The sequence below is a fragment of the Geospiza fortis genome, unplaced genomic scaffold (assembly GCF_000277835.1).
Source record: "Geospiza fortis unplaced genomic scaffold, GeoFor_1.0 scaffold138, whole genome shotgun sequence".
In the NCBI taxonomy this organism is placed as follows: domain Eukaryota; kingdom Metazoa; phylum Chordata; class Aves; order Passeriformes; family Thraupidae; genus Geospiza; species Geospiza fortis.
This window is the reverse complement of record NW_005054307.1, coordinates 6,656,984-6,680,932: the sequence shown is the minus strand read 5'-3', so window position 1 is coordinate 6,680,932 and position 23,949 is coordinate 6,656,984. Positions and strand designations below refer to the sequence as shown.

The window sequence follows — 23,949 nt, the reverse complement described above, 5'->3', positions numbered from 1 at the left end:
TATTAGGATGAGGGCAACATACTGATCTGTATTTGTGATGCTGAGATTTACTTTATTTTCTCAATTATGCTCTGAATGCTCAGTAAAGGGCTTCCTAAATACAGATTTGGGATCCATCTGGAAGAACATAAAAAGTTGTGTAAAGGGCAGAGAGGGCATATTCACGCTGCAGGTTCCTATTGGCTTGGGATCAATTACTGTTTCAATGCAATTGACTTTAGATTATAAATCCTCAAATTTTTGAGGAGTATTTACCTTCACAAAGACACACCAAATTTTGAAAATTCCTAGCAGTGGAAATGTTGGTACCTTCACATTTTCAGTGTTTCAGATATCCATTTTTGTAAGTCTGCTCATATTTTGTTTATTGAGGCTGGCAAAGAATGGGAAAGAGAACAGAAATTCACCACTTTTGTGGGATTATTCTTATCCTAAAGCAGAGTTATTTTGCTGTGTGAACACGCTGTAGTGTTCTAATTGAGGTAGCATCATTGCTAACAATTTTAATACACAGAAAATTGCCTGTTGTACTTTTGTTGCTGTTTTATTTCAGATAAAATATATTTATTAAGTAAATAAAATAAAAATCAAGTCTTACTTTCAACATCCCATGCCACAACAAATATTTTAATTTGTGCTGTGTTTCTGTATCTCATAAAGCATAACAACCAGCATCCATTTAAATCTATCTTCCTGATAGATTTGGTTGCTCAGAGCAACCACACAAAACCTTCTGCAAGAGCAAATGCTCACTAAACTGGGTTTTCATGTGTTTGGTGTGGTGTTTGAGAGGAAGGAGATACTGCAGAGGTGATAAATGTGCGGTTGCTTTCCTCTTAAAATACACCTTGAATCCGCTGATTCAAGTGTCAGCTCCTTCCATACTTTTTGATACACTGATACATTAATTATATGTTTCTGCTGTTCTTGTGAAATCTATTTGAGTCAACCCACCCAACTGCCATAATTGGAATTATTGAGGTTGTATCAGCATTCTCAATATTACTGTCACTAGTGTATGGTGCTATTTATAAAGCAGAGAATAAAATGTACCTTATGAGTGCAATTATGGCATTTCAAACCATGCTGAGATGAAGAAAAGTAGCATTTCCCATTGGAAAATATTTTGATTAGAAATTACTCAGTAAGTACCTTTAAAACTCAGTCTTTCCTACAAAACCCAAGTGTGATGGCAGCCCTAAAGTCAGTGTGTATGTTATACCAATTTTTTTGTGACTGGAAATCATCATCCCTTGACTGAAACCAAAACTTCCATAAAGACTGACACAAGCACATTGAAGCTGCAAACAATATCCTAAACCTCAGATTCTGAATCTGACTTTTCATAGCACTCTACTAAACAGAGCAAGAAAATATCACTATAGAAGAAAGAAAACAATCAGTATAATGGTAAAGCATTTCCATTTTGTACATCCACATGAATGTAACTGACTGTGAAACAACTTGCACTTACATGTTGTAAACTTTACATTATTAAAACCGACATGTTCATTATTAAACTCTCTATATTATGCACATTTCTTTTACAATCAGCTCATTTGTGTCTTTAGAAACACTCCTGGGAAGTGCAGTGTGCCCCAAAGCTATTCAGAATAATACAGATTCATAGCAGAGCCACTTTATTGTCTTTAACAACTGGCTCCTCCATTTCCTATTGTTCACCCACGAAAGTAGAAATAGCAATATGAGAAATACTGTTGTTTGAAAAAATAACTGTCTTTGTATTCCTTGAAGTCTGAAAAATAGGTATGTGGCTTGAACAAACACACACGATGGTGTTTTCTTGTGAGTGTTCCGCTGGATTGACATTGACTATGTGATGATCTGCGCCGCCAGCAGACAACTCCTTCTTGTTCCCCAGCTCCTCTTTTGTTCTACAGTGGCAGAGCTGGCAGCTTCCTTCTCATTCTGGGGACAACGTGCCATGGTGCACAGCTGGTGGGTGTGCTGGTGGTGAAAACAGAGCAGCCTTCTTCCCTGCAAGGCATTGCCTCATGTATAGACAGGGCGAATCTGGCCCCTTTTCAAAGTGCTGGCTTTACAGCTCTGCCTCATGAATTCACTCCTGGAAGGGACTTTTCCAGTGAGGCGGTGACTCATGTAGCTAGACACGCACATTTTTTCTCCATTTAAAATCTACAATTTGAGGGTAAAGCTTGGTTGTGTCAAGGAAGGAATATCAGCCTGGCTGGATACAATATTTAAAAATGGTTTCAAATCACTGTGGAGGAAATGGCTTCATGTTTTTGAAGTCTACACTGAACTGTATTGCGTAACTCATTCCTGAACACTGAAGAGAGTTGTTCATTGCTCATCCAAGTTAACAGGGATTTGTGTGCTAATTTCAATAGAAGTAGAAATAAATAATAAAGTTTTTTGGCAAGGCTATGTCATGATTAGGAACTCAGGAGAGCAACCAGATTCTAAAAGGAGATGCTTCCTGTGCTAAGGTATTGATTCCTGATTTCTTTCATGGGAACATTTTCTGCCACGATCACAAATTCATAACAGAGACAAGCATTCATCTAGCACTCAACACAGAATGCCTAATAAATAAAACATAGTTCCCAAACTAATTTCACAGCTTATTCAGAGTGAGAGAATTGTGTCTTAATGATGAGTTTCTGGGTAGAGTAATAGGGTGACAATTTTTCCTATAAATACATATTCTTGAACTACCAGTATTGTTAAACAAAATCTATTCTGAGATGCCTTCAGGACATGTGTCATTAAGCCTGAAGAATTGATTTGTATCTCTGAGGGTATTTGGGATCTTGGTATGCAATGACCATTTCACCTTAATTTGCTTTATGCCCCTGCTAAAGGGATGATAATATTTTGGGGTATGCTTTGGGGATGGTATTATTTTGTGGCATTCTTTGGAAAGCATGAAGATTTCAATGCTTTGGAAAGTCTTTCTGTTGTTCATATGGTTGATTTTTCTTGCAATGTGCAAAATCTTTTAAGCAGCCATCAAGCTCATTTAAAGGGAAAAATAAATTACTCCAAGTCAGTTACACTTTGTGAAAGTTGATGGTTTAAAATCTAGTGTTAATGAAAAGTACCAAAAGCAAAAAGTGCTGAAAGTTTCCAGTTGCCACATATTGGTTCTTTCTTTCCTATTTGCTATTGGCTACCTGGGGCTGTTACAAATGTCAGATGGTCACTTCATACAGGTATCAGGAGATGTGGAGATTACAGAGCCTGATGGGCAGGTCCGTGTTCACTCCCTTCTGCAGTGAGCAGGAAGAAATGCTATTCCAGGTCTGCATCACACTCCCTCTACATCATTGCTGCCAGAGGTTGATGTGGTTTGAATAGGATGTGTCCTTCTGCCTGGGCCTGCACTCTGACACAGCATCTTGGATTTCCAGGCTCCCACCCTTCTCCCCAACTTTCTCACAAGCAGAACATGAAACAATGTGTTTGCAGCGGCTGGTGCTGAGCTAGGCAGACGTGTCTCCAGATTTCAATGCAACGAGTTCAGAGTCCTCTGCGTATCTCCCATTTAAGTGTTCATTGTTGGCATCGTGGTGGTACAGGTACACAGGGACCTCAGTGATGGACGTGGCCGTGTAGGAGGTAGATCGCGTGGAACAGTGCTCTCGGCGCCTCTGGCCCCACTGCGTTTTGTACTGTGCCCACTGCCTCTTCAGAGCTCCTTGGACCTGCCAGGGAAACACTCTGTTAGGGTGAGGCTGCAAATACAATATTGTATTGTACAATAATATATTCATATATTTTATATATATATACACATACAATATATGCATAGATAATATGTATATACAATATAGACAATATATATTTATATACAATATTAAACAATAATATATAATATAAGGAAAAAGGAAAAAGGAAAAAGGAAAAAGGAAAAAGGAAAAAGGAAAAAGGAAAAAGGAAAAAGGAAAAAGGAAAAAGGAAAAAGGAAAAAGGAAAAAGGAAAAAGGAAAAAGGAAAAAGGAAAAAGGAAAAAGGAAAAAGGAAAAAGGAAAAAGGAAAAAGGAAAAAGGAAAAAGGAAAAAGGAAAAAGGAAAAAGGAAAAAGGAAAAAGGAAAAAGGAAAAAGGAAAAAGGAAAGGCTGATGCTGCAGCTGCATTATTGCTCCTGAAATGCCTAATGCATTTTGATACCTGAAGGAGGGAGCTCAGCCTTGAGTAATGAGAATTACCATGAATGGCAAAGTGTAAGTACACTTCATGAGCTTGCCAGGAATAATTTTGTAGAAAGAGTTAGAGGATCAGGACAGCTAAACAGAGATTTTATTCTGGTAACTTAAGAACAGGTTCTGTGCTCAAAAAATATAGAATGGTCATAGCCCTCTGCCTAGCATAGAGGATTTCAACCGTTGAACAGTCATCTCCTAAGAATAAGATATTTGATTCAACATTTACATTAAGAGTAGTGTTATACATGGTATTAGGAAATTATTTAAACTATTTAGTCTTTCCAGGGAATAAGAAGGACTTCTCCAGCTGCATGTCCATGCATGGCAGCTCTTGATAATTTTGTGACATGAGCAGACAATGGGCAAATCCTGGCTCTTTCAGATCAGAGATTCTGAATAACACAAAGTGAGAATGGCAGCAGTTTGGCACAATAATCTGATGTAAATGACCCTCTCCTCCAGAGGAAGGAAGGTGCAAGTAAGGCACTGTGATGACAGGAGTCTAAAAGTTTCTGCGGTCCTGCTGAGGTGGGCACTGTTTGTCATTTGGAGAGTGTATTGCTATTCACCTTCTCCTAACACATAAAGGAAAAAACCAAATGGTTCTGTGGAGGTTAATTAGATATCGAGTGCAGGAAAGGAATATGGTCACAATGGAACTTTAATTACTTGGGCTCTGAGCAAGGTTTACTATGCCATTGTTGAGAATTAAATAGCTTCATGTGGGGATGTTTTATCACACTATCACCCAGGTTTATTAGTGAGAAAGAATTACTGGGTCAAAGAGTAATGCAGTGGCAGCACTTGATACAGAAATATTACAGGAGTTAAACTTTGTAAAGATTTTAGCCACTTTAAAATTGCCTTTTGATGTTACAGTATGAATATTTCAGCTTTGTTACCCCAAAAGCTATGGAGAGGGACTGAAAGAAGAAATCTTCAGAAGTACTGGGACAGTGACTTTCCCATGTCTCACTGGGGCATCTAGGGCAGACACAAGGAGGACAATGCAGAAACCTTGTGTGTGCACAGGGGCTCTGCCTGCCCGCAGCCACCTCTCCCCCACTGCACCACGGTCACCAGCCATTGTGCACTTCTGGCCTTCACCTCTGCCCCAGGCTGACCATGTTTGCATTTCACAGCACTGCATACATTCAGATTCATGTCAGCATCTTCAGTGAAGGCAGCAAGAGCCTGCTCTTAGAGGCTTTCTGTTCCTTTCCTAGCCCTCTCCTTCCCCTGCCCCCTGCACAGATCCCAAGGCTTTGATCACTCTTGCATGGGAAGAAGAGCTGCTGGGCAGGTGAGAAGCTCCTGATAAGCTCCCCAGCTGCTCTCAGCTGAACTGGAGTCTGCCAAGGGTATGGAGATGATAGTGTGTTTAAGTGGAGAGGGAAGAACAATGTCCCTGAGTCATACAGAGCCTATCAAGAGGAGTTTAAAATTTTCTTCTTCAGAAGGAGTGATGCTTACATCATACGTATGATGGGTGGACAACAGCCACATCCCTTCCAGTTCAGCCCATGATCAGAAGTGCCATTATAAAAGTCTAAAAGGCTCCACAGAGCAGTGAGAGCACAAGGTCAAAGCATCTTTTTTTTGTTCTCTGCTGAACTGCTTGTTTGTACAAGGATCTGGCCACAAATGGATAATGAATTGTACAAGTTGCTGCATTTGAGTAGAACTTGCTAATCTAGTTTTCTGCCACTATTCCAAGAATCTCAGATGATCATAACTCAGTGCCAAGTAAAACCATTCAGGCATGGATTTTAAATATGTAAAGCAGCATTACTGAAAATCACATGCACAGCCACGATGTATTAATGGCTGAGGAGGCACCTGGGGACCACGAGGCACATGGCGATGCCTGCCATGCTTTCCACTGTGATGGCAGATAAACAAAAGCAACCACTGAAGCAGTGAAGATCCCAAGTTTATTTACTCTGGTCTTCAAGACTTTAAAGGTTTTTCTCTTCTCTATTAGCCATTCACGCCTCATTGGCATATAAGATACATCTCTGTTTTTTCCCCAAATAGACTTTCCATTCCATTATCCAGCCTTGCAGTCTAGAAGCAATCCCAGGCTTGAAAATGTGGTCTGGTGAGCAGGCTATTGCTGAGACCTTGTATCATCTATACAAAACTGTTGCTGTTGGACAGAGAAACTGTAGTTCTACTGGACACCAAGATTTTTCATGAAAATGCGCAAGATTTTTAATTTCAAAAGTAAAAAACCAAACATTGTTTATGTGTTCTTCCAGATGAACGCAGACATTAGTACAGCTTTTTTATTATTATCTTTAGATTTCTTTCTATAGATGGGCTCATGGTACTAAAGTGAGGTTAGTGAGGCAGTAGTGATGAATGCACTATAAAACACACTAAAGTGGTTCTGAGTTTAGCACTGTTTGTCCTGGCTAAGCTTCATGTATTTCAGTCTTGCAGTTAAATATTCCAGTAGGAACAAAGTAAATCCCAGATTAGCCAAGCTTCTGCAGTACTAAAATTAATCTCCTTGCCCCACACTAAATTTTCTCATGAGAAATAATTTTAGCCTCTATGGTAGAAGATGTACGCAGCAGCTTGGAAACAATCTTATATCATGACTGAAGACCAGACTGTGTCTTTGTTCTGTGTACTTCTGCATACACCAGGACTGAGGGAAATTAGCTCAGTTTTCTTGGTCAAACTCAGATTAATGCTACCTTTGGAATGCCATAAAAGCAGCTTAGCATGAGTCTGTTGTTTTTCTATAGGTTTTGTGCCTTATATATCTATAGATTGTATAACTGCAGAAATAAATGAGAAGAAAGGATCACAATATTTTCATCCTCTCCTGGCCCATCCTAGCCCATCCCAGCCCAGCTAATCTAGTGCATGAACTTTGCTGGATGTTTATGGGTAATGTGCTGCTGCAAGTAGCGCCAAACTGTCTTGAGTCTGTATTAGAGAGGTGACATCTTTGACATTGCTCACCTTAATGGGAAATTCTAAAAAAAGCTTCCCTAAAAAAATTTCCTAGAAGAAAATAATGTGAGGGTTTTCCAGCACTCCTGCCATTGACAATCTTCAAATCTGAAGCAGATGCAATGATTTTGAAAATGGCTGTACTGGTGAAAAGTACCCAAGCACCAATAAAATCACTCTCAGCAAGTCTGAGAAACCTGTGTCCTCACAGTCTTTTTTTTTTTTACTGCCTGACTTTGATCCATGTTTTTGATCAGCTGCTCCACCAAGGACCAATCATGCATATTGGCAAGCAGATGCTTCAGATGTATTCGTTAGTGCATACTTTGAGAATTGTATTCCTGGGGTTTAAAAGTGGGCATGCTCTTCTGACATTGTAACTTTGCCAAAAGTACTTTGGAATTAGAGCTTGATGAAATGAAGAAACTAATATACTTTAAGATACTTTATGTTTTCAGTGCATTTTATTGTGACCTTTCCTCATTTTTAACATTGGTACAACCTTTAATCTAGACAAATCTGGGTGTTCTCATTAGAGATGGAGAATCAACCTCTTGCACTAAAGCTATAAAACATAAAGGGAATTTGTTTTGCAAAATCTAATCTAAAAAAAAAAGCAGGGGACACTGGGAGGAGTGAAGAAGGCAATGTTCAGGACCAGGATTTTGGGGTAACACATCACTGGAGGAGACACTGGAGTACTGATTGTACACAGTGATGCAGTCACTCTTACAGGCAGAGGATGCCTCAAAAACTGCCTGACTGGCCTCTACTTTCTTCTAGGTCCTCCATACTAGGGAGTATCAGGTTTGTCTTTGTTTCCAGGGCATGGATATTCAGCTGTGATGACAGTAAAGCAGAAGGAGAAAGGTGATAGTAGCCTGCAGATACTGGGGACAGAAATGTGTTAGGAAAAGAGTACATGTCTTCAACTTTGTTTAGTTGGATGCATGAAACCGTGAACTTCTATAGCATGATCTTTACAGCTCTCACTTTGTGTTAGATTCTGCTGTGATTAGCTGCTCACATTTTGCCATTCTCTGTCATGCCTCCTGAGGAGCCATGCTACAGAACTGCAGCTGAGGCCTCTCATCTTTTTTATGTACAGTTGCTCTGTACATTTACACAGGGAGCCAACCAGAGGCAAACGTACAGAGATGTTGGCAAATGGTGGCAGAATTTAATACTCTCTGCTATCCTGAATGTTATCAAATCAGCCAGTAACACCTTATCAATAAGATAGCCTGCTTCCAGTATCTATCAAAACATCAGTGTGATCATGTCATTACACGAAATTTGCTGGTTTCTAATAATATACAGGGATAAGCAGGAGCACAAATGTCTCTCTAGGTTTACTTACTAGTTAGCATCACAAAGTTTGTTCTGTATCTAGCTCATCTGCTCTGGATTGAAAGTGAACTTTTTAATGGACTTCCTAGCTTTGCTAAGATACATGGTATTTTATTTTGCTACAGTTGAATGCTCTTGATGTGTTGAAAAAGCTTTTTTCTGCCAACCATATTTGGAAAATTTCTTACTGCAGAAATTTAAATCGTTCTTGACATTTTAACCTGCTATTTTTTTGTAAAAAAATAGAAGTAGTAAAGTGGATTTAAAACCCACTGTAGGTGTATATTCATATATATGATCCAGCTGTAAGAGATTGGGAGAGACCTTTGCCTCAAGGGTTTTTAGTTCTCAATTGCTACACAAGAAACATTGACTGTAAAAAGGCCAGTGCTAATCCTCAAAGGAGCTCAAGCAATTGCACTCCTCCACCTCTGACAGTGCTACCAGGGGCGAATTTGCCATGGCTCTGGCCTGAGCTCCCCACTGCATTCTTCAGAGAGATCTCTGAATGTCTTCTCTGCTTCTTATTGAGTGTTGTGGTCCTTCCTGCTGTTCTGGGGCAGGAAGGGGTGTAAAGCATTTTTCACCTTAGACCTCCATCTCAAACTTGCAGATAGTAGGGCAAGAGGGTCATGCCTGTACCTCACTAGGTGCCATCTGCTTTGTAATGGTAACAGAGCTGATTAATGTGCTCAGTCACAGTCTGCACAGTCTGCACAGAGCTGCCAGAAATGCACACCACTGCTTGTGTGTAGAGAGTAAAAGCAACTTGGTGTGGCTTCAAAGTTTGCAGTAGGACATGCTTCACATCTGCATTAATGAACAGCAAGATGACTATTTTACAAGTTCTGCTCATTTTCTGCATTTCATGTACTTACCTCACCATTGAAGAAGCAGAATATGGTAGCCACAAGTAAGCCCTAAGAGAAGGAAAAGGAAAGAGTTTAGGGATCAGAATATGTAGACTTCATCATGTTTTGGAAATTTGGACTTGATGGATACAAGATAAAAACATTAATCCACTTCCTCTGCATCACAGACCACAGACACTCCCCATCTTTCACAGGTCTGCTATTAAATGGATATTTTTCTTTTCATAATGTTTTACTGTCCTTCCCCTAGTATTATTATATTTTATAGATTATCTGTTATGGAGATGAATTTATTTATATATATAAGAGATGTAGAGAATGAAAATAAAAGTTAGGTATGTATTTTGCTTAGAGAGGAGAACCACACTGCCACTGATTTTGCTGAGGAGGTAGCACAGGAATTTTGTCCTATATATTTCACTCACTCATCAGAGTGTAGCTCTCCAGTCAAAAGTGCCAGACACAGAGAATCCAGCTGTCCCAGGAAGGCTTTAAATTGAACTGTATGTCAGGATAAGTGAACTGGTATGTTGGTATGGATGAAGAGGATATGAGAAGAGGTGTAAGTGGCCAGAAAAGGGGAAAAACCTACCACAGCACATGAGTTAGAGGGTAGGGAGGCAGGAAAAAAGAGACACTGCACATCATAGCTTGGTTGTAAATGGCTTTAAGTTAATTTCACCATCACCAGAGTTGTTCAGATAGCATTTCACTACTGCTACAAGATTAAACAGAGCCAAGGCAGGAATATGAGATGACAAAGTGTGAAATTAATAAGAGAGAAAATTCTTGCACAGAGAGCCTGCCATTCAGGATTATGTAGTTACACTGGCCCATGTCCTAGCTGAACTCACTCTTATTAAAATAGCATTACATAGCATCACTGGGAGCCAAATGCTTTAATTTTAAATTACTTAAAGCAGTTATTAGAAACTAAATGTATGGCAGTTTGTGAAATTGAGGGGGAAACTGCAATGCAGCTTATGTTCCCAAGGGCTGCTTTGAAGAGCTTTACAGCTGTATCTTTTCTATAAAATCTTCATTTAAATGATTACCAGTTGAATTGTAGATAATGCTTTGCAAAATGTCTTGGGCTCTCAGATGCGTATTTTGCATCACAAACAGAATAAGGAATCACTTTTTAACAAAATGCTTATATAGAGATACACAGGCTGGTTTGGACAAGTGCTGACCACTTCAATATTGACAATTATTTTTCTTGAATAGATTTTCTGTCATGCAGAATTTTTAATTTTACATAAATTCAAATATCAACATGAAACAGCACTTTGGAGGAGGATGAAGGGTAGACATAGTGAGAAATAAAAGTTTCTTTTCATATTTTGGCAAAGCAGTATTTTCAAAAAACTCAAATCCTACCATGCAGTAAGAAATACACAATAGCTCGTCCATAAGTGCTGGGCTGACAAGCTCCACAAATTCAAACAAATTCTTACAGTTCTAAAGCAGGACTTTGCCAGACCAGACACTCCTAAATCAAAATTTTTGCAAGGGTAGAAAATGCTCTGGTTCCTTGTAGCCTGTACTGATGCTGTTTGAACTGTGCACAGCTGGGCACAACCTCTGCTCTTGAACTGCACTGGGCACCCTTGCAGCAGGGCTCTGCTATTCTGCTAAATGTGGTTTCAATAGCAGCAGTCAGCCACAATGGCAAACCAGATGGATCTGGATCTCCTCTGGGAGCAGGGATGCTCAGGGATGGTCTACATGAGGTGTGGGAAATCAGAAGAGAGCATGGGGACAGAAAGAAGCAGGGGGAGAGAAAGAAGCTGGGAAATTTTTTTCCAAGTTTGCTCTTCAGTGAGAGTGTGTAGGGGGAATGTGGGAACCTCAGTTCACCTGAAGACAGAAATTGAACCTGAACTATTGAAGTGAAGCCATTTTCCATTTCTATTTCTGCATGGAATTGGAAATCTTCTGTTACATCCTTCAATTGCTCTGCTTTTCTGCTATTCAGGAGTGTATTTCCCTTAACTAATGTTTTCTCTCATCAACTTCAGACAGAAAAGCTAAAGAGGGAGGTGGAGTGATGCCTCCCATCCCTTTCAGCTTCTCTTCTAGTTTAGGGTGAGCTGAAAGCACACCTGGCTTCTTGTTATTTTGAGACCATGCATGTTGTACATATTCTGGCTGAAGAAATTATTTTCTGTAGTGTGTTCCATGTATATCCCATTGCTCCTCTTCCACCTGCCATGGTCCTCTGGATTCTGCCATCTATCTTTCTGTTATTTCTATTTCTCTTTCTGTTTCTATTATTTCTATTTCTGTTTCTATTATTTCTATTTCTATTTTTGTTTCTACTAGTTCTAGTTCTAGTTCTAGTTCTAGTTCTAGTTCTAGTTCTTCTTTTTATACATAAAGTTTTGCCCATAGTTCAGAGGGCTATTGTTATCTTCAGCTGTAGAACTGCAGAGACATCAGTAGCAAACAGCAGCTTTGTCTCTCTGGAGCCAGGAGGGCTTGGGATGACCATAATTCTACAGTGCATCTATTAAAACATGTGACAGACTAAATGTGGGTTAATTATTTAATTTAAGGCCCAAGGGTTATTTCTCATATCTCTTTGACACATATCTTCCAAACTCTACCTGCTGCTGGTTTTTGCTCAGTATACAACTCTTGCTGAGGATGAAATGTCTAAGTCAATTATAGCTCTCTGCCACTGTGTGGAGTTGTTAAACTAACCTGTGATATATTGTGTGCTCCCAGCAAGATAATGTTGGCTGTGGTGTTGAAAATGGAAATGAAAAATATATTTATTTTAGGATGAGGGTCTTTAATGATTTCTTCTGAAATTCTTTATTTCTGAAACTATGTGATGAACAAATGAATGTGGCTTTCAGCTGAATCATGCCATGGGGATTGTCCAGAGACAGCCGCTCTCAGACCTTCACATACTTTACTTTAATAACACTGTATGGAGTTTTTTCCAGTGTTTAAGTGACTATACTGGTCTAAATGAATTCTTTGCTTTAAAAGTATTTAATTTGTATCTCATTCTCCTAGAAGACATGTGTCTTAAAAAGAGGCTTGAGTAATTTACTCAGGTTAGAAATGAGCAAATAAAAAATACCAATGCAGATACTACAAATTTACATAGGTTTCTCATACCTCTTTTTACTTTTTTATTCAAGCTTATGTCTCCATTAAATCAAGAAAGCAAATATAGGTGCGCTTATTCATGCTGTTCCTGACCACGTCAAGTTAAAAATTGGTTTTTGATTCTCTATGGGGACTTTGCTCCATGTCCATTCACTTTTCACTGCTGGAACTGAATGGACCGCAAAAAAAAAAAAAAACCAAAAAAAAAAACCACCAAAAACAAACAAACAAACAAACAAACAAAAACATGGCTGAGGTTGTTTGCAGAAGTGCATCCCATTGCCACCTCTCTCATTTTGGCAGAGATGAAAAGCTTTGAGAAAAACAGCAGTGCTTTCCTCACCACCCTCATTCGCAGCACACCCATACAGCATCTCTGAGGTAAATGACTGTGTTATAAATTGTTAATTTATGTTACATGAAAAAAATAAGCAAAGCAAAGAACGTGTCTGTGCAGTTTCTGCTGCCACTGAGGTGGGGAGATTGTCATGAGAGGGCTGAAGACAGCAGCAAAATGATAGAGACATCCCATCAGCCAAAGTTCATGCTTAGCTTCTCCTGCTCCCTATGGAGATTTCATTTCTTTCATTTTTTTGCATGAAATTTTCATATAAAATTGCCACTTTATTATATTCGGCTTACAAAATATATTTTCCTTAACTTTAATTGGCTTAAAATATTAAAAAGGTTTTAAACTACTAATAATTCAAAGAGAAACAAAAGAACAGAAGATAAAGAAAAAAAGCTTATATTGTCAAAAGCAGTCCTATAACTTTTGAACAGAAGGAGAAAATATTTCTGCCTGGTTTGGCATTATAGAGGATATTTATTTCCTTTTAAACTGAGAAACAGATGGAATGAATACCTTCTGAAATACATTGAAATTTCTCACTATTTTTAACGGGCTACTTTTAAATGGGTTAATTTTATTCTGTATAAGGTTGCACAGAGAGCTGAATTTAAAACTTGGAGGCAGTGTGGATATATATGCAGTCCAAACCCAGGCCTTAAAGACTCAAAATATCCTTGTACCCGACCAGGCACCTCTGAGCTGCATCGTCCTGCCTGGCAGGGTGGGTGCTGCAGTCATGAGGGTGCTTCTTGGAAGCTGCTGAGTGGCACACAAAGGATCTCGCTTGTGGAGAAAAAGACAGTGATTATTTTCTGTTCAGCAGAAAAAAACCCCTTCTCATTTGCCAATAAAAACCAAGGCTCTTATGCTGAATAGCATTTTAATTTCTCATTAGAGGTAGACTTACACTTTCAGAGCCTCAGTCACCAAGGGATTGAGAAGATTAGCTTTAGCTGCTTGTGTACTGTTGTTGATTCAGGGGCTGTTCCTCCAACCCTCCCTCACAGGCCTCCACAGTGACAGTGCCATTTTATGTCACCTGACAGCCTCTAAAAACCTGGCTTGCAGGTGCCGGAGATAGAATGGGACAGTCGGTGTAGGGAGCTTGAAAGCAGAGGCTTATTCATCCCTGGGCTGGTTGGAGAGCTCTGGGGGGACTGTGTCTATATATGGGACTAACTGATGCATCATGCAGTCAATTTTCTACACTTCCTTTTTTCTTGTGAGGCTTTTGTTGTGGACCAGTGTCAGAAGTCAGAAGCTGGGGTAGTGGTCCTTGGTAGCAGAACCTCTGAAGGAAGAACAGCACCCCAATCTCTTTACAGCCTGAGACTTCTCAAAAAGCTTCCAGTGGTTCCAAGGGTGAAGGAAGCATCAGCTCCAGCCCCAGCACCAGAAGAGGTGCAGGACACCTTGCCAGGTCATCAGGCACAAGCCACATCTCTCTTGCTCTGTCTTGGAATGGAGACCTGAATGCAGCTACATGCTAGACTGAGGGCTTTGGCTGTGCCACTCCTTCACAGGAGGCATTCCCTTTGCCCAGGTGTACCATTTTGTCTTCACTGGGCATGATGGCGTTTTCAGGCATTTGAGAGATGTTTTTTCATGCCAGAGGTGTGCAAGGAGCTGGTATATCTGGTACACTAAGGCTTTACAGCCTGAGGGAGTTTGCATCTTTCATGTGATTTCAGCATCATCGACAAACTTTTGAAAACTAGATCCTTTAAGGTAGATCTGCAACTCACTGGCTCTTGTGGAGTGGAAATGTTTGCTTTGTGGTGCCTAATTTAGGAGCTCTCTGAAATAAGATAGCTGTGTGTGCTCATCAATGCATCTCCAGCATCCCAATCCATGGACATCATTCCAGTTAAGATGTGCTGGTTTTGTGTAGGGTACAGTTAGTTTTCTTCACAGCAGCTGGTCTGGGGCTCTGCTGTGGATGTGGGCTGGATACAGTGTTGATAGTGCAGGGATGTTTTAGCCATGGCTCAGCAGGGCCTCCAAAATTCAAGGCCTTTGCTGCTTTTCATCTCACACCACCTTGAGTGGGCTAGGAGGGCACAGGGAACTGGGAGGGGACACAGTCAGGACAGCTGAACCCAGCTGATCCAAGGAAAATCCCAGATCATATGGCAACATGCTCAGCATGTAAAGTGGGAGAAGAAGAAAAAGGGAGATGTTAGGAGTGCTGGCATTTTTTTCTCCCAGGTAATTTTTACATGTGGTGGAGCCCTACTTCCCTGAGGATGCCTGAACAAGTGCCTGGCCACAAGAAGGTGAGAATGAATTCTGTGTTTTGCTTTGCTTGCATGTGTGGCTTTTGCTTTATCTACTAAACTGTCTTTATCTCAACTCATGAATTTTCCCTTTTACCCTTCCAGTTTTCTCTTTTACCCTTCCAGTTCTCTCCTCCATGACAGTGCAGGGAGCCAGTGAGTTTGGCTCTGTGGGGCTGAGTTGCCAGCTGGGATTAAGCCACAATGTAATGGTTGAAATGCCTTTCTCTTGTCTGGTGTACTTTTCATTTCAGCACGCTGGAGACTAAGAGCTGATATTGGTGATGGTGAGAAGACAGACGACCCTCTACATTTAGAGGATTAATGGGAAGTTGGCTAGCTGGTGAGGAAAAGTGAATGCACTCCCATTTGCAGCACAAAACCAGCCTTCCATTCCTTTTATCATTTAGGTATCTATTCCTCAGATCTGTCAAGAACTGGTCTATTGTGTGAAAGACACATGCAGTAGACATTCAGTGTTTGTGAATTGTTCATACAACTGTACTTGAAAACCCACTTCTGCTTAAAATCGTGAGCATTGATGATGCCATCACAAAAAGGGTGGGACAGATCAAAACCAGACTTCTGCTGTTATTCAGAAGTGACTTCAGCAGAGGAAATCTAGCTTGTTGACAAATAAAATAAAATAGAAAAATAAAATAAAATAAAATAAAATAAAATAAAATAAAATAAAATAAAATAAAATAAAATAAAATAAAATAAAATACTGGTTGTTTTTCAGCTGAGAAAACCATTCTCTGAAAGAAATAGTATTACATGGGGTTTTTTTTGTGAACAAGTTCTTTCTTATCTTCAATCCTTCGAGTTTTACAATAGACTGCAGTTTTTGTTTGCACCATGTCTGTGTACATGAATTATATAACTAACACATCAATCCTTCGTGTTCACTTAAAGAAGTCATGTACTGTGAAAACCTGCCTCCCTTTCTGTTCTAGAAAAGGCATAAAATTTTCTCATTTAAGCAGTGCAGAAATGAAGAATGTATGACATTTTGCACCAAAAAAAGATGGGCAATTTTCCCCAGGATGACTGATATGCTCATGAGCTGCAAAACCCCACAGACTCTTGCTGGTGTCTGCACAGGCTGGCTGTGCTGTGGGTCACAGGAGCACAACAGCTAGAGGGGAAACACAGCCATTACACAAACTCATACAGCATCTGCTAATTACACAACCAGCCCTAGAAGAAAATGAGCACCAGAGGAGTGATTATACAGCTGGGGATCGATCTTAAATATGCATACAAGAAATGTTAGGGAAAGGATTAAGAATGTTTATTTTAGGTTACCAGTAAAAAATCCAGTCTATATGGAAAAGGGAGGATTGCAGTTGACTGCAGCCAGCAGGACAACTGCACAGCCCTTCCAAAATGCCAAATTCTAGCAGAGAGCACACCGAGACTATACTGCAGAGGTGTCAGGAGCTCTTCCATGTGAGCAGAAGGAACCCATTAGGGATGAAACTTTTCTGCCTTGGATCCCTCCTTCACCCAACACCCTTCATCAATGCAGCCTCCATTTTAACCTCAGTTTGGTGATTTTCTGGTGCATAATGACCACAATTAGAATTTTTAATTAAGACAATTATAATTGGTTTTGCAATTCTCCAACAACTGCACGGAATTTAAAAGATATTTTAAGACCAAAGTGATTATTGTAACACTCTGTCTTATCCTAGCTTGTTAGAACTGCAATCAAATAACTTGTCACCAAAAAACTAGTTTGGAGATATTCCTTTATAGCTCTTGTGAGTGAAAAAGTAACAATACAGGCAACAATAGAAGAAACAAAGCTGTCATTCCTTTTAAGCAGAACTGTAATATAAGATGTCATACCTTCAAAAGCAGACCTATAACTTCAGTAATTTTACCCATGCAGCAGCAGGAGCACCCTCAGTTTTGAAGGGATAAGGACGATAAGCAGGATATATAATCTGACAGGGTTCATAGATTTTGGTAGCCTTATTTTTAATTTCATTTAAGGAAAAAGCATTACTGATTTTTTAAGCTGTTTTCTTATTAAAACATTAAAGTAATTTCTCCACTTACTCCTTCCATGTGAATGGAAGCAAGAAGTTAGTCACCATATTCACTCATGTTGACCACTATTCACAAATGCATTGAAAAACAGCCTTTCCTAGTCAGTATAGGTCTGGATATATTCCAGTCAGTCAACCAGATAACCCAGCATTTAAATGCATTTTGGTTTGGCTTGTTTTGTTAAAAAAAAAACAAACAACCAAAACTAGACTTACTGAACAATGTTGTATTTTCAGAGTGTTTTTAAAAATCAAAATGTCAATCTGATAATTTTAACTGCCTAATAATGCAATTATAACTCCTAAATGAAGCTTAGTTATCTCTGGTTTTTCTTTTGTGTTTCGGCATTCCCTCTGAGCAATAGTTTGCTAAGACTGCTTATTTCAATATTGAGGTCACCACACTAGTTTTAGTCAATTTGTGCACTTCAACAGAAGTTATGCTGTAACACAAAAGCTGTCTGTGAACTCATTTTCTCTCCATAGTTTAGAAATAGTGTGAACTGATAATTTTTACTTATTACATTGTTTCCTCTATCTTGTCTCTGTTTACACAGTGGTGCTGCTTGTGTAAATGCAGATAATCCAATACCTTGAAATGGCTGGAAAAGAACTAAAAACCCAGTTATTTCAGCTTCAGGGCAAAACCCTTGGCAACAGTATCTTCGAGTAATTTAGCTTAACATCAAAAAATTCAGCTACACTGAAGCTGCTGCATACCTGGTAATGCATTAGTATGTGCATGATGTAATCATATATTTCTCCAGCAAGTCGGTTTTCTGGTCTCCAGGGAATAATAACAAACTGAATTCCCAGTAAGGGCACCAGGATTAAAGTAGCTCTGACAGCTTTCATATACATGTTGGACTCAGCACGGTGGGTATCTCTCAGTTTTGTCACCAAAACTCGGACAATGTTCAGCAAAAAGAAAAAATTGACCTGCAAAAACAAAGCTATTGTAGGTGAAAGCATTCAAACTGAACAGACATTCAAAATAAAAATACCGAGCACATAAATGGCAATAAACTGCATCTTTCTAGCTTTATTGTATCTTATAATGGGCAGTTCCCCAGCAGTCAGGTCTTGGAAAATATCTTGAATATTTTCAGAAAAGATCTATTAAGCAGCTCTACATGCTTTGGAGCCTGCATGGATGCTTCAAGCAGGCAGGGGTCAGTTCTAGAATGCACTGGATGTTTTGACACTGATGTGGGCAAATTCAGGGTTTCCAGGGAACACTAAATATTATTTTTATATTGGAAGTTTAAATGGGGTGGACAAGTTGTCCCCTAGAAATAACCATATCTCTGTCCTGAGTCTGACAGTTGCCAAGCTATCTTGCTAGTTGGGATAAACTCCAGCATGTCCCTGGACACATGGGACCTATGGGAGCACACAATTTCCCTAAGGAATATGCTCCATGGACTAATGCTTCAGGCTTGTCTGTGAGCAGGGGTGTAAGGCTGTTTTTGAGGAAAACCTTGGGCATCTCTTGCCTCCACCAGACTGCAGGGACCCCATGGTACTCTACCCACAGGGAACAGGCAACTGTTGCTGTCTCAGGGCAGAAAATTTTGTCCCTGATCCTTATGATCAGTGATATCAAGTAGTTCAGCATCTCCTCTCTTCAGTTATTTATGGAGATCTGATTTCAGCAGAGAGTAACCTGCCCTTGACCCTGGCTTCGCAGAGAGCTCCTTGTGGGATGTGCTGAGAGCCTGCAGGAAGAGGGAGGGCAGACCCAGGCTGGTAATGAGTTCAGTGATTACCCTGTGGACATCCCTGGATCACAGACCCCTTGGTCTCCAGTGTACCCACATCACTCTTTTCCACTCTGCTACAGTAAAATCAGGCACTGACTCTTTGGGACTTTAATAGACTTTCTTTTTCCTGCTAATTTTTTGAAATAAGGATGTAAGTGTATAAATTCCATAGATATTTCAAGAGTTCAAATCACATGTATATGTATACACCAGAAATTTCAGTTGAATTTTTTCAGAACAGTGAATCAGCAAGCTCTGCTAAAATATTTCATCACTTCTAAACTACACCGCGAGACCTTTCAACTGTTTTACATTTGTGCTCTACTAGAAAAGAGGAATAATAAATTACTTCTGAGGTCCCAGTCAACATTAAATCTAAACCTTATTCTCCATCCTATTCTGACTTCACTCACTCTGCTTAACCTTCACTTTTAGATTTTCTGAAAGTAACTGTAAAAAGTCAAAGAAAGGCTTTACAAAGTTAAAAACCCTCAGCTCTTCTGAATCAGTCTGCCACTATGGGATTTTTTGTAGCAAATCAAACAGGACATACTGTAGACATTGACATCTTCACAAGAAAAACAAGACTGGAAATGACATAAGCACAATATAGAAATAATAATATCTTATTTTGAAAATAGCTAGATTGCTCTTTTTCCATAATAGCTGCTTATTTTTTCTTTGTGGGCAAGATATAAAGACTGGGATCACAATGACAAAACATAAAGGTTAAATGGATTATCTCAGATGGTAATTGACTTTACAATAGCAGATACAGTCAAGATTGAGCCAATAAACCCACAATAAATGTGATTCTATGGGACCAATAGACTGCCTATAAGGCAGGGAAGGATGGGCTATTTCATATAGCTGATGTTAAAGACTGCTTCTCCAGAAAGGGTAGAAATACTTTTTGTTTTTTCAGCTATTATATGGAAAGTTGTTTATTCAAAGTTTTCCAAGTACTTGCTGCACTATTGTTCGATCTCTGAGGCAATTACTGCAGGTTCGTCCATGCAGGTGTTTGCAAGTAAGAGCAGATAAAAAGATGAAAGTGTATCTTGGGTGACACAATGACATGAGCTTGGGCTGGGTTGGGCAAAACCTGTTCTGCACCTGTCAGGAAGGTCAGGGTTACCATGCCCAACTGGCACACCAGATGCTGTACATATGCACATTGCCAAGCTGCACTTGGGATCTTGTCTTCCTACTCAAACAGCCCAGTTTGAGCTCTTACCCTGGACTCTTTTAGCTCCCTACCTTTGGAACATACCAGCTCAGTGACCAGAAGAATCCATGCTGAGCACCAGCTCACCCCAGCTAAGGCACAGTTAAATGATTGATGTCACATAAATGCAGTGTATTCCTCTTGAGTCCCACAGGAAAAAAGTGTTGTGAGCCTGTCCTTTGTAACACTGAGCAGGGAAAACCTCTAGTTACCCCTGGGTTTTGACCAAAATACTTATAGTACAGAAGCTTCTATTTTGTTTGGCCTAGCAGCATTTCTAAAATACTTATTATACAGTCGATAGCAAACAATATTCTTACCAATAGAGCTGCCATTACAGGTCCATGAACAATATAAAGCAAGTGTGTGTCAACACTCATCCAGCAGCTGGAGGAGAAATACAGCATTAATGTTTGTTATTAACTTGAATAAAATTTGCTGCATAGTTAAATAATGCTAAATTCCTTCAAAAACAGATGTGCTACTCACTTGTCATTGAAGTATCTGGCTCTTGCAACTGCATGAATGGATGCTGGCACTAAAGGAAACCCTGAAATGATTAAAGTTATAGATCAGTCTTGGTATTTGTTTAGCTTGAATTTCATGTGTGTCACACACTAATAAGTCTGTTGCTCACAAAACAAATGGATGTGAAATCACATCCCTCAGGAAAGAACTTATTCCATCACCCCCACATCCTGGCAACACCTCAATGATGAGATGCAAATGGGATTAACATTAAAGGCAGGCCAAAAAAGAGAAGCAAAACCCACAGACCATGCTTTCCTGGGGTGTCTCAAAGCTGCTGCCAGGCTCCCCTGCACTGCTGTGGCTTTTGCAGGGAAGGGTGTGAGCAGGGAGTGTGGGAAGGATGTAGGGATCATTCTGTTCTCAGAGGAGTCTTCCCTCAGGAAACCAGGGACACTTGTTAAAGGCATGTAAATAACTGTTGAGCAAGAGAGACGCACGTTGACTTGCATGCCAGATTATGGAGCAATAAGAAACAGAGTGAAGAGTTTCTCTTTTGGAGCCAGTGGCACGAGAAAGTGTTTGGAGCCAGGAGGTTTTTGGGGGATGGGAACTTGTGATATCATCTGTAGGTTCTCAGCACCTGTGCAGCCAAGCCCACTCCATGCAGCTTTATCTCAACAGGGAGAAGAGCTGTGACTACCATGAATCCACATATCCTGACTTATTTGTGACACCTCAGAGGAGGCTTTGATGGAGAGCTGATGGGAGCAAATTTGCACTGGGCTTGGCAACATGCCATGCTTATCAAAACAGAAAGCTCAGGTTCTTATTTCCAGCGTGACACTGAGAGTGACAGTCTGGTCCACTCCTTTTCATTTCCCTTCAGCTTGCTTAAATGTCATATCCCTTCCCAATAGGCTAGAAGCCTGGAACTGGCGAGCCTGCACCATGGTGCTGAGGCCAGTCTGTGCAGCCTTTCACATACAGACAGCTGGACATGATCTGCTGCCTTGTCTGTCCTGTGCAGAGAGCTTGGCACACACCTTTGGTGCTACTGCTGTTTGTTCTCTATGAACCACTGACCTTTCTACTGAGCTTTGGATATTCTACAATTATAAATTAAAATGTGTGAAAATATCCTATTGATACCATGATTAATCATGGAGGGATTAAAAGAACATAGATCCTGGTTTTTTCGCATGTTAGTGGTTTCATAAAAATATTTAGAAGAGATGGACAATCCTTAGCCATGCTGTGGGGAGTGAAAACAAGGTCCAAAGATAGATAAATAGGACGCTCGTATGTTTCCAGACATCTTTAAGCAATAGTTATTTACGGCCAAAAAAAAAAAAAGTGTTCTCATTGCAATTTACCCTGGGAGGACATTGCAGCTGTGGGAGAACAAACTGGATTGCTTTCTTTTTATATGTTTTTAGAAAGTGATTCCCAGGCCTCTGGCTGCAGAGTTACCTTTTTGGGTGATGATGCACAGTGAAACAACAAAAAGCTCAGAATAAAAAGAAAGGAGCTTATGACCTCAGGGTGAGCTCATGGGATGACAGCCCGAGAAAATAGTTTTGATTGGGAAATGGAGCAAGCCTGGGCCAGTTTTGTTTGAAGATTGAAATGAGATTTTTAAGGGGCCTTTCTCATAGCAAAACTTCAGCTGAAAACTGTGGCCTGGAGTATTGCAAGTAGAACATGCCATATGATGTAAAAAGAGCTTTTTTCTTCTGCTAAATGCATTAGCCTGGGATATTTGGCTCAACAAACTCAAAAGCAAATATCACGAATGCTGTGGAAAGCCTTCATTAGCTAGTTACAGGCTAAGAAGCCCATGACCCTCTGAAGCTCAGATTTCCAGCTGCAGAAGGGATGGGCTGTTCTAGGGCGAAGTGTTGCTCTTGTAAAGGGCCAAAAAGCAGAGAGCAGCAGAGAAGTGGAGCATCAAAGACTGTGGGGTTGTGGTTACTTGTATGAGTCCCAGCTGCACTTGGTGAGCAGTGAATAATGCAGAGAAGGTCCCCAGCCATCTCAGGGACAGGTAGGACACATCCCTCTAGGTCATGCCAGGTCCTTTACAGCACAAACTGGCAATTAGGTCAGTATTCCCAGCGCCATTTGGAAGGCACTGAAGTTTCAGAACTATTTCATTCCAAATAAATTATCCCCTTTTCACTTTCATGTGGGTGAAGCTGCCTGAGTGAGCTGTACTGTTACACACAGTTGATACTGTTTCCTTGTCCTGCCTAATGGTGAGTTCCTGACCCAGAGAAACAATAACAAATGAGAAATGACATCTGCAGCAGTGGTTCCCAGAGAAGGGGCCAGCTGATGGCATCAGCCTTGAAATACATCTGCCCATGCTAGATTCCATTCAATCACCTCAAACCTTTTGTAGAAGTTTTTGTATTTGCTCAGATTTTATTTTTCTTATAAAGCTATTTTACAAATGTCATTAGTGGTTTTTCCAAATAAAGTAGGCCAGATCTTCTTGCATAGAGATTAGCAAGAACAATGAATAATGAGTAACTTTGTTTTGGACGTTTGCCTTGATCTCTTGAATTGTAATTCAGAGCACAGCCTGCTCTGGTTCCTCTGTATTGACCTTTGGAGAAACGTGTCTCTGTCCATTGATTAACATAGATGGATGTTTAAAGTTAGACTGTGTTACTACTCCTTCTGGAATCAGTGGAATTACAATGATTCATGCAAACTTAAGGGGTTACTAGATTGTCGTAATCAGATCATTTTGCTATTAATAATATTTCTATTTAAGTTAGGAGGTGCTAATCATTACTTCTTTCTTTCTTTTTCTTTTTTTTTTTTTTTGGAAGTATAAATCTAGTTTCATAAAAATGGCTGCAGACACCATTGACAAGAGTTATGTCCATTTTTTATAACTGTTTCCTTCTCAAGATATCAGCACCCTATTACCACTGCCACTACCCTCTTTATTTTTTGGGCAGCTCTGCAGACACTGATATGTGTCTTATCAGGTAAGAATTCCCCACTGTACTGCTGGTGCCATTCTCAGCACTACTACAGCTGGCTCATTAGCTTTCATTGCAGGCTGGATGTCACAGGTGCATTAAATTGCACTGCCTAAATTGAATGGCACCAGAAAAAAATTATGTCTATGACCATATTGCTCTTCCACAATTGGATGTGGAGTGACACTATTTTGGGAAGCCTTGTTCTGTGAGATATGAAAAAGCTTTGTCTGGAAGCAAATGTTTAAAATGACTCGTCACATTGGGTTGCTGTTTCACATCCCTATGAGACTTTTTATATTGAAATA

At 40.0% G+C, this 23,949-nt stretch overlaps 1 protein-coding gene across 2 annotated transcripts in view; it reads right to left on the bottom strand.

Moving 5' to 3' along the window:
- Positions 1-537: 537 nt before the first annotated feature.
- Positions 538-23,949, bottom strand: part of CALCR (calcitonin receptor) — a 70,192-nt gene continuing 46,780 nt past the window's right edge. For both annotated transcript variants that reach the window (XM_031066807.1, XM_031066808.1), the window contains 5 exons: positions 20,667-20,727; positions 20,498-20,564; positions 17,907-18,125; positions 9,385-9,426; positions 538-3,689 (listed from right to left, as the gene is read on the bottom strand). In XM_031066807.1, coding sequence (XP_030922667.1) covers positions 3,468-3,689; positions 9,385-9,426; positions 17,907-18,125; positions 20,498-20,564; positions 20,667-20,727 — 611 coding nt within the window. In that variant the 3' untranslated portion in view covers positions 538-3,467. The remainder of the gene's footprint in view (positions 3,690-9,384; positions 9,427-17,906; positions 18,126-20,497; positions 20,565-20,666; positions 20,728-23,949) is intronic.